The following is an 11,238-nucleotide window of genomic DNA, read 5'->3' on the forward strand; positions in this document are numbered from 1 at the left end:
GCAACGATTCCTCATCATTGTGACAATTTGTCCGTTTTCGCTTGATTGAAGTAAAAGTTATGAATATACAGTAAAGTCTCGTTATATCGATATTCAAGGGAGTCCGAAAAAATATCGATATAACCGGGACTATCGATATATCCGACCCTGTTTGCATGTAATTTTCTCCGTGCGGGCATAGAAATAGTATCGATATAACCGGGACTATCGATATATCCGATATCGATATAACGAGACTTTACTGTACCTTATTTTTCAGTGTATAAGGCTCAAAAGCCTTCATTCTCTTCAATAGAGGATCCTGCGCCTTATATGCCACTGCGCCTTATATGTGAGGTAATATTCGCCACGACAGGTCTCTGAAAAAAAAAACTGTTTTGCTTCTCATCCAAGAGGCTTCGTCAGCGAACTAAAATTTTTCTGGTTGCTCTCGCCCGATATACAGTAAAGTCTCGTTATATCGATATTCAAGGGAGTCCGAAAAAATATCGATATAACCGGGACTATCGATATATCCGACCCTGTTTGCATGTAATTTTCTCCGTGCGTGCATAGAAATAGTATCGATATAACCGGGACTATCGATCTATCGATATATCCGATATCGATATAACGAGACTTTACTGTATATATATATATATATATATATATATATATATATATATATATATATATATATATATATATATATATATATATATATATATATATACCGAAACATCTGCTGTGCGGAGTATGGACTGGAAACCCCAAGGTCAAAATGGGAAACACCTCCCAAGGTGGTGGAGAATGACCAAGCAAAGATCCTGTGGGACTTCCAGATACAGACCGACAAGATGGTAAAGGCCAACCAACCAGATATCGTGGTCATAGATAAAGGGGAAAAGAAAGTTGTTGTCGTGGATGTAGCGGTCCCGAGTGATGGAAACATCAGAAAGAAGGAACATGAGAAAATCGAGAAATACCAAGGGCTCAGAGAGGAGCTGGAGAGAGCCTGGAAGGTAAAGGTGACAGTCGTGCCTGTGGTGGTCGGAGCACTCGGGGCAGTGACCCCCAAACTCGACGAGTGGTTGCAACAGATCCCGGGAACAACATCAAATATCTCGGTCCAGAAAAGCGCAGTGCTGGGAACAGCACAGATACTGCGCAGAACCCTCAAGCTTCCTGGCCTCTGGTAGAGGACCCGAGCTAAAATGTCATCGATGGACCACTCCTGTACGACTGAGCTTACACAGACCTAGCCTCTTCTGTACCGCGTTATATGTGGTGTACCTCATATTTGGAAAACATATATTTACACAAGGCGGCCCGGTAGTCGAGTGGTTAGCACACCGGCTTCACAGTGCAGAGGTTGCCGGTTCGCATCCTGGTCCGGCCTCCCTGTGTGGAGCTTGCATGCTCTGCCCAGCCCGGCGTGGTCTCTCTCCGGGTCCTCTAGTTTCCTCCCACACTCCAAAAACATGCATGGCAGGCAGATTGACCACTCCAAATTGTCCCTAGGTGTGAGTGTGAGAGTGACTCTTGTACGTCTTTGTGTGCTCTGCAATTGGCTGGCAACCAATTCAGGGTGTCCCCCGCCTCGTGCCCGAAGACAGCTGAGATAGGCTCCAGCACCCCCGTGACCCAAATCAGGAATAAGCGGTACGGAAAATGGGTGGATGGATGGATATATTTATACATTACAGTATATTTTCATTCACTGAAATGAATTATAGTCCCGTGCGCCTTATATATGGAAAAAGTTTGAAAATACACCATTTATTGGGGGTGCGCCTAATCCTCCGGTGCGCCTTATACACCGGAAAATACGGTACTACAAATAAAGTTTTTTTTATGAATGCCAGTCATGTGATCCATTCAACCAGTTTTTCCGCTTAATGCCAATCATGCAACATGCTAATAGCTTTGTGTTCAACAAAACAAATGAAGCTCCTCAACTCACTGTTAGCAGTTGCTGAGTTTACAGTCATGACTAAGGCAGATATGCCAATGGTTTATATTTTTCTATTAGCGGTAATAGAAACATACGACAAAAGTGGTGGTGTTTTGTGGAACTGAATTAATAAAATTTCAATAATCATTGGACACTACACAACTTGTTTTATGGTCTCCATTCAGAACAGGTACAGTCATGTACTGTACAGCGAATTTCTTTTGGAAGATAGTCCCCGCCCACTCGCCGCTGCTTCCCACCAATGGGCGACAAGAGCGGAAGTCGGCGCTGTTACCTCTGGGCAATAACTCTTTAAATCCCTCCTGCGCCACTTGAACTTTGGCCATTTCAACAGTGGACGGCAAGGGCGCAGCCGGGAGGCGACTTTTTGTTTATTAATTTTTTTGTTTTTTGTTTTTGTTGTACAGATTTTTAAAAAAATCGACAGGAGCTAGAATGGGTGAACAAGCCATTTCTTTCGCCAAGGACTTTTTGGCTGGGGGTATCGCTGCTGCCATCTCAAAGACCGCAGTCGCTCCCATTGAGAGGGTCAAACTTCTGCTTCAGGTCATTGTCATTCCTTACTTTAAATAAATTATCATTTGACCGATACCGATAATATCTCACGACTCTTCAGCAGCAGTATGTGACCACTGATGTAAACCTGTCGTGTTGCGTTTAATGGCTCTGCTATGTAGGAAATATTTCTCCAACCATAGTTGGGCATATATTTTACTTTGCCAATATCTCGTCACACAAGTTAACAAAAAGAAAAATTATGTACATCACGTTAAAATTCAAAATAATCCTGAAATCATTTAAAAGTTAAAAAAGGAGAATGTAGAAATCACTTAGTTACAAAGGCAAACATGAGTTTTTACTGTCCATATAAGCAAAGTCTGCTTTGATAATTTTCCATGATAAAAAAACATATTTGTAAACAAACTAGCTTCCTCTCATTTATTTACGTTCATAATGCCCGTTTTGACAAGAAAAATGATCTCACAAGTTGCATCTTTTTTTTCAATCAATACCTAACTAAAGTTGACTAAACATTTATGCTATGAAGACCTGTTCAATGATTAATTCGTTGATAATTTGTGAATAGCGTCTGATTATATATGAATTAAAAAATAATTGGATAGTTTCTTATGGCACATGTGACAAACCCTCCCTGGTACAGTGTTTTAGGAACACTGGATTGCATGTCATGTTAAACTCCATTCATGGTGAGCTTCAGTTACTGACCAAACATAGAAAAGAAGCATGAGCGTAAACATGCACTCTGCCAAGCTAGTGTGGCATGAGTTGGTTGGAAGCTAATAGACATATCTTTGTACAGCACTATTCATGCGCAGGGCAAATCCAAGTGTCCTTGAGTGTTTTGTAAGGCGCTTATAAATGAAATGTATTATTATTATTATTAAATATGTTTTTCAAATATTTTTTTTTGTTTTACTCAGGGACACACAGAAAAAACGGAAGAAGGGCAACCACTTCAGTTGTTGTTTAGTAAACATTCTAAAATCAATTCAAGATGTAAAACAACGGATACGTTGTTAAATCTAGTTCAAGAAAATACTACTAAATCAATGCTTGGTGTTAGTCTTCAACAAGCAGCAGAAGTGGCCTTCAGTTTGAATGTGATATCTACATAAAAAAACGGGATGTCTTGTGATATTAAAATGTACATTAGAAAAAAGGTGTGATTTCTTGTTGCTGTGATTGGCTGGCAACCAGTTCAGAGCATACCCTGCCTACTCCCAAATGACAACTAGAATAGGCTCCAGTAACTGTTGTTATATACATACAGTAAAGTCTCGTTATATCGATATCGGATATATCGATAGTCCCGGTTATATCGATACTATTTCTATGCACGCACGGAGAAAATTACATGCAAACAGGGTCGGATATATCGATAGTCCCGGTTATATCGATATTTTACGGACTCCCTTGAATATCGATATAACGAGACTTTACTGTATTTCCAATAAAAAAGTGATATTATGTCGCAAGCAGAATCAGAAACCCTTTAATCGTCCCTCAATGGGGAAATTAGCAATTGTTTTACTTTAATTTTAAAAATAAACTTTCAACATTTAAACTTTTTCAGGTGGTGTTTTGATTTGGGCTTTTTCATGTAAAAACATGTTGGCGCAAGGCCTCCCAAATTGGACTTTGTCATCTCTGCCTTATCGCTTTGCAGAGTCAAAGGGATAATGATTAAAAGCATGATTACATAAAAGGATACAATCAAGGTCAGTACAATAAAGAGATTTCAACTCAACTCAAATGTATTTATATAGCACTTTCAAACAGACAAAGCTGCAAACAAAGTGCTGTACATCGACAACTATCATATACAAGCAATAAAATAGTCACAAAGATACTAGAAAGCTCCAGGGAGTAAAACGAAGATCAAATCTGAGTCATGAACAAATAAATAAATACATATCAAAGCAAGACAGTGAAAAAGAAAAGCCTCTTCACTCTACCTCTTCACTCTGCTTGCGATTGTGGCAAACACTCAATAACCCCAGAGTGATTATACATTCTCAGAGGAAATGAAAAGATTTTCCAACATTATGAACACGCCCATTCAAAACTTTTTATCGGTAATATTTTTAATGTCCAGGTCGCCACAAGGATCAAGAGTATGATGAAGTTGAAGGGAGGGAATGTAAGCGGAGGTGTGAATAGTTAAATGCTTGGTGTCTGGCTTGCACTCTGGTACAAAGACGCAAAAGTCTCATGAGACATGCAAAGGTGCCCTTGGCACTTTCACACTCGCACGTGGCAAAGGGCACACTTGACTTTTTTAACATCTGAAATGATTGGATTAGGAGAGTAAATGTGTATATTTGAAATATTGAAATATGACTCTATTCCCGCTGAACTTTGATTTTAATGACATTACATAGTGACTTCTCTCAGCATTTTATGCCTTTGTTCTCGGAAATAGGCGACTTTTAATGCGGCCAACAAAATAAAAAGATGAAATAAAGTTGCATTTCAGAAATTTACGAGTAGAGTTACTAGAGACTTTTGTCTTTAGTTACTTTAATTATTTACGTTTTTGTGTACTCTTGTAAGATTACTTCTTCTTACCAAAATAAAATATACCACTGTTCTTTTTGTTGTCAAAATACAATTTGATTCAAATAACACGACATTTTTTTAATCTGAAAAATTATGAATGAGTTTTAATCACTTGCTAACTTTTTTTGTTTTTATGCTCCACCCACAGGTCCAACATGCCAGCAAGCAGATCTCGGTGGACAAGCAGTACAAGGGCATTGTGGACTGCGTGGTCCGCATCCCCAAGGAGCAAGGCTTTCTGTCATTCTGGAGGGGCAACCTAGCCAACGTCATCCGATACTTCCCCACCCAGGCCCTCAACTTCGCCTTCAAGGACAAATACAAGAAGATTTTCCTGGATGGCGTAGACAAACACAAGCAGTTCTGGAGGTACTTTGCCGGCAACCTGGCGTCTGGTGGCGCGGCGGGGGCCACGTCGCTGTGCTTCGTCTACCCACTGGACTTTGCCAGAACGCGTCTGGCCGCCGATGTGGGCAAGGCCGGGGGTGAACGGGAGTTCAAAGGGCTGGGGGACTGCCTGGTCAAGATCTCCAAGTCGGACGGCGTCAAGGGCCTGTACCAGGGCTTCAGCGTGTCTGTGCAGGGCATCATCATCTACAGGGCCGCCTACTTTGGCGTCTACGACACCGCCAAGGGTCAGGCCACGTCTGTCTCTTTATATTGTATTTGTGTCTCTTTCTTTTTCTGTCTATTCATCTGTCTGTTCCTCTTTGTCTGTCTGTCTGTCTGTCTGTCTGTCTGTCTGTCTGTCTGTCTGTCTGTCTGTCTGTCTGTCTGTTTGTTTGTTTCTGTCAAATCTTAATGATGTCCAATCTCTCTCTCTCTGTCTCTCTCTCTCTCTCTCTCTCTCTCTCTCTCTCTCTCTCTCTCTCTCTCTCTCTCTCTCTCTCTCTCTCTCTCTTTAATTGTCTCTCTGTCTGTCTGTCTCTCTCTCTCTCTGTCTCTCTCGCTCTCTCTCTTTAATTGTCTCTCTGCCTGTCTCTCTGTCTGTCTGTCTGTCTGTCTCTCTCTCTCTCTCTCTCTCTTTCTCTCTCTCTCTCATTGTCTCTCTGCCTCTCTCTCTGTCTGTCTGTCTGTCTGTCTGTCTGTCTGTCTCTCTCTCTCTCTCTCTCTCTCTCTCTCTCTCTCTCTCTCTCTCTCTCTCTCTCTCTCTCTCTCTCTCTCTCTCTCTCTCTCTCTCTCTCTTTCTGTCTCTCTCACTTTCTCTCTTTCTCTTTCTTTCTATTGATATGTAACTATATTTTCCTCTTTAGTTGTGTATCTCTCAAGCGGAGCTCAAGCCAAGTCCATCTTTTTCTAGTCCAAGTCAGGTTTGAGTCCACCAAGTCTTATTCCAGATAAGATCAAGAATAAACCTTAAAGGACAACCGACGTCTCCGGAAAAGTGGTGTCCATAATTTGTAAAATGGCTTCAAATGACTTCTACTGAGCGTATTTTACAAAGATTCCACCGCATATAGCTATATTTCACGTTTTAAGAAACGCGCTGAATATTCCGGAAGTCTTGTTTTTGAGTTGGTGACGACTCCTCACCCTACGTCACTGAAGGAACGCCCCTAACCGAGAAAGGACATACCTTGCATCACCTCAATGCATTTTGTGGTACTTTGTTTGGTCTGAAAACTTTGTGTTGATCCTTGTTGATGGCGAAATTAGAAGGAAAACACATAAATAACGCGATGGTGAATCGTTGTGTGTTGCGCCAAGACTTCTACAGTGTATTTGATGTTCGCTTACAAAACGTCCCAGCAGACAATTTCCACGGAGCTTTGTCGCCATCTTCTGCCTTCTTTTGGGTACTGTGAGTACTAAAGAGTTTGTCACTACATTTCTCTCCAGATGCATCAAAATGACCAGAATTTTACCGGTATTTTAGATGCTATAAAACATTTTTCTGATGTCAGTCAGGAAACAAAAAAGTGATGTCGGTTGTCCTTTAAGAGAAGTATTTTCACGACCATAAATTTTGAGAAAAGTCATTATTCTCAACACTGTTCTTTGGATGGCATAGAACCCTTTCGTTTTTTGTGTGCAGATGAAGGAACAAAAAGTTTTACTCTCTCGACTCACTAAAATTATTTTGAGAATCCGAGACAAATGTCAAAGAGTGCGACTTACATCAAAACATCAAAAAACTGTGTCGAGTCCAGTCTCGACTATGACAGCCCTGCTCTCTACATCACTTTTCTTTTTTCTTTGTCTCTCATGTTTGTGTTCCTCTATTCGTCATTGTTCTGTCGTCTTATTTTTGCCATTTCCAACCTTGTGCATGTTAACGTTGGCAGGCATGCTCCCTGATCCCAAGAACACTCACATCGTGGTGAGCTGGATGATTGCTCAGTCGGTGACGGCGGTTGCAGGTCTGGTGTCCTACCCGTTCGACACTGTCCGCCGTCGTATGATGATGCAGTCCGGACGCAAAGGAGGTGATTCTCACAAGCATACTCTATGTTTTATTTGACTGTTTTGGTCAGCCACATTTTTAGAACAGCTAAATTGACGGGGATGTCGTCGTATCGTGCATGCTATCAAATGTGATTTTAAACAATGTGCTTTAGCCTATTCTTAAAGTCAACCTCCAAATGTTCTGAACAAAAAAGAATGTGTTCTATGTGGCCCCATTTGTCTGAACACAGCATTCTAATGAATATTGCATTTGTGGATTATCAAACAAGTAGTAAAGTCCACCAATTTTGACGGAAAATGACATCACAGTTGCTCACGGCACAGGTAATAACCAATCATGGCTCAGCTCTAGAGAGCCATTATTACAGCACTGAATTGCCTTTCTTGTGAGTACAAAGCATGCATTAGCGCATGCACATTAAGACGGATATCAATCATATTGATCAAATCATCATAAACATTTTAGCATTTAAATGTCCTTGTCAAAGAGGCTTATAGTTTGTTAGACATTCTCCTTTATTAACTCATTCACTGCCATTGCCGATTTTTTTCCGAATCAAGCTCCAGTCAGACCTCTGGCAATGTTTTTCCCTCCCACGACGGGGCAGCATTTGCCTTTTGTACAGCCGCCCCCACTTTCATTGCAGATAAGTCTAGAGCCAAATAAGATCGGCATAAACATTTTTTCTGATGATAGAAGAGAGTCTATGGTTTCTTACGCTGTATTGAATGTTTATAAAGTCTTAAAACTTAATAGTCTGTGGGTTCTGCAACTAGAGTGAAAATGACAAAAACCCTGGCACTGGAGTGGACATATTTTTGCAAATCGTCTGGAAGTGAATGAGTTAAAAACACCTAACAAAAAAATGGTGGTTTGAAGGAGGCGGGATTAAGGATGTTTCACATTATTTGAATTTATTTCATGTGGAAATTCTCAAACTGATTTGATTGGTGATGCCTGCATTTTTTTCTTCCCTGTAGCCGACATCATGTACAGTGGCACCATCGACTGCTGGAGGAAGATTGCTCGTGATGAAGGCGGCAAGGCTTTCTTCAAGGGGGCGTGGTCTAACGTGCTACGAGGCATGGGCGGCGCCTTTGTGCTCGTTCTCTATGACGAGCTCAAGAAAGTGCTGTAATTGTTCTCATTTTCACGCTCACATACCTTGTACGTTGGGATGGACTGACATGTTGCAATATATTTATAAGGGACCAACTAGTATTTGGCTACTAGTTGTGCCTGGGGGGAGGGATAGGGGGAATTGAAATCTGCAATGCACTCATGGCCCATGTTTTTGTTTTATCGCCCTGTGTTTTTTGGCCCAAACCCTAACGTCATCCTCTTAATGCAGGAACTTTTCCTTAAAAAAGTGAAATAAAGGCAACTAACTGAGTGAACATCCTGCCTGGTGTTGTTCAATTTTTAGTGGCCGATGGCATATTTGGAAATTGTGTTTGCCAGAATGTCTGAATTTGCGCTGACAGATTTAGAGTCACGGGAGTCAGGGTTGGGATTACCAGTACTTGCTGTTATGTGAATTATTTCACACTTTTGAATTGAACCTTTATCTCCTGCCAAGCTTTCATCAATGAAAGGGGGTGGGTGCGTTCACCTTATATTTTTTTTGAATTTGCACATCGTGCTATTTATACAAGTGAAAAGTCTAATATCCTTCTTGTCCTCTGGCGCTCCACAGGGCTCTGATGTTGCTTCCTTTAAATTTTAGGGAAAAAGGTCATGCTCGATGGGCCGAATTAAAGAACATTTCATCCTTATCAAATGTCATAAATATCACATTCCTATAATTTCCTAATAAGGCTCCACCATATAAATCGTTGAGCCTTCATTAATCATTTTAGAACTTTTTAGTATTGAGCTTCTCATTTGAACTGCTGAAATTAGGCATGTTGTGAATGTTGTTTGGATTGTTGCACGGGAGAGTTTCTATCCCATTGGGTGACACCAAATTAACCCCGCAGGCTCAACCTGTATTAAATGAGATGCCCTTGGCTTCCCCGCCGTTGAGCTTGCTGAATGACTTCAGCGGAGATTAGTGAAGACGCTTTGGCAATTCACAATGTCTACTCGGACGGTTTGTGAGGTGCAGCAAGCTTTAAATGTCATCCAGATGGAGCATTTTGGCTGAAATATTCTGGAAATTTTATAATGCCTTCTCTACAGTTAACTACTCTGAATGGGGCGAATGGGAGGTCAGCCGGTTAGCAATTTAGCACGTCTGCCTCACAGCACTGAGGTCCAGAGTTAGATTCCGGCTCCATCTTTCTTGTGTGGAGTTTGCATGTTCTCCACGACCATGTGGGTACACTAGTCTTCCTACATATGGAAGGAAATGGAACACTCTACAATTCTATATGGTGCCTAGGTGCTCACCACCGCATGAGTCCTAAGTGGAGTAAAATGAAGGAAGGGAACAGTTCTTACAAAAACTCAAATAAATTTCTGTCAGTTCTCCAAACAGTTTTTCCGGGAGGAATTGATGGAGTGTTTTTTTATTCTCTAATATTCATGAATGAGATTAAAAGGCCCCCAGTTAGACAAGGGACTTCAGTAATCCAAGGCAAAAAGGCAGATGCTTGAGCACCTCTCGGGTCCATTAATGCATGTGCCTAGACGTGAGGCAAAACTATAAAAAATATCAAACTACACATCTGTGTGCTTCTAGTATGACTAAGGAAGCACTTGATGTTATCTCAGACAATTTCACAATCAACAATCTTTTCTTTAAAAAAATGATACAATCCCTTGGAGATTTCTTTGATATCTTACTAGTGTGCTGAATTTTCTTGCTCATGAGGAGAAAGAGTGCATAAGTCCGTGGACCTTAACCTTGACATCAAGGATATCGGATAAGTGCTCTTATGGCCTTATGAATTTGGATTACGGGCAACACTAGGGTGAATGTTTTACTCTTGGTGAGTTATTAAAAGTCTTCCACTTGTTGCGTAACATCAGCTGCTAAAACAAGTTGTGTCATTGGTGGGCTCGGTCGGTCATGACCGACCGCGTTGCTTTTCACTCCACACAAACCACATAGTGACACTGTGACATTTACTTCGTGAATGACATGTAGAAAAAGGTGAGCATGGTGACGCAACAATTGTGGTTTTAAAGAAGGTCTGTCAGCTTATTTACATTTATATGTAAAATTATTTTATGTACAAACGGTTCTAATATTTGTTCAATGAAATTATATTCATGCATTCTCAACATTCTTCATTTCCTTTAGTAGCATTTCTCTCTGCTCCCCAGCTTGGTGTACATGGGTGTAAATGTTATTCAGTTTATTTGTCCAGTAATATTTATTTTTTTGTGTTTCCAATGGTAACTGCCAAGGACTTCCCCATCAATAATATTGAGATAAAGACAATGGCAACATGCTGCCTCCCACAGGTCAAGGCTGGTATTATGATCGTACGCTGTGTTTTGTTTTTATGGACACTAAAACTGAACACATTTGTCTGCTTTCACTACTAAAGAAGCATACCCTCAATGTACTGGATTACATATTTTCATGGAGCAAAAGTAATTTAAAACAAGAATTATTATTATGAGTCCAAAATAAAATCAGCATGTTCATGTACATTTGGAGATAATGCAATGAAACACAATTTCATTAAAACACAATATAGTTGTTTGAAGGATCGCTTTGATAAATGGCGTAAAACTGTACACATGAAATATATCAAGGATATTAATCGAGGGGGTTAGAGATGGATAAGCCGCAATGTTATTGTGAGAGATTTAGCAAAATGCCTTCTACAGTCAAACTGCAACA

The 11,238-nt window shown here is 40.6% G+C and overlaps 1 protein-coding gene across 1 annotated transcript; it reads left to right on the top strand.

The window, feature by feature from the left end:
• The first annotated feature begins 2,266 nt into the window (after positions 1 to 2,266).
• Positions 2,267 to 8,839, top strand: slc25a5 (solute carrier family 25 member 5). The gene is made up of 4 exons (XM_088989836.1): positions 2,267 to 2,500; positions 5,184 to 5,670; positions 7,321 to 7,461; positions 8,423 to 8,839. The coding sequence occupies exons 1-4, from the start codon at positions 2,390 to 2,392 to the stop codon at positions 8,578 to 8,580; spliced, it is 897 nt and encodes a 298-aa protein (XP_088845962.1). The 5' UTR covers positions 2,267 to 2,389; the 3' UTR covers positions 8,581 to 8,839.
• Positions 8,840 to 11,238: the final 2,399 nt, after the last annotated feature.

This window comes from Hippocampus bargibanti, linkage group LG02 (assembly GCF_051943395.1).
Source record: "Hippocampus bargibanti isolate YZ-2025 linkage group LG02, ASM5194339v1, whole genome shotgun sequence".
Taxonomy (NCBI): Eukaryota; Metazoa; Chordata; class Actinopteri; order Syngnathiformes; family Syngnathidae; genus Hippocampus; species Hippocampus bargibanti.

What these genes read in the sequence shown, in the direction of transcription:
- slc25a5 (XM_088989836.1), top strand. Translation starts at nt 2,390, where the DNA reads ATGGGTGAACAAGCCATTTCTTTCGCCAAGGACTTTTTGGCTGGGGGT. An exon ending in GGGTCAAACTTCTGCTTCAG is followed by an intron (nt 2,501 to 5,183) that starts GTCATTGTCATT and finishes CTCCACCCACAG; the next exon opens with GTCCAACATGCCAGCAAGCA. An exon ending in CGTCTACGACACCGCCAAGG is followed by an intron (nt 5,671 to 7,320) that starts GTCAGGCCACGT and finishes TAACGTTGGCAG; the next exon opens with GCATGCTCCCTGATCCCAAG.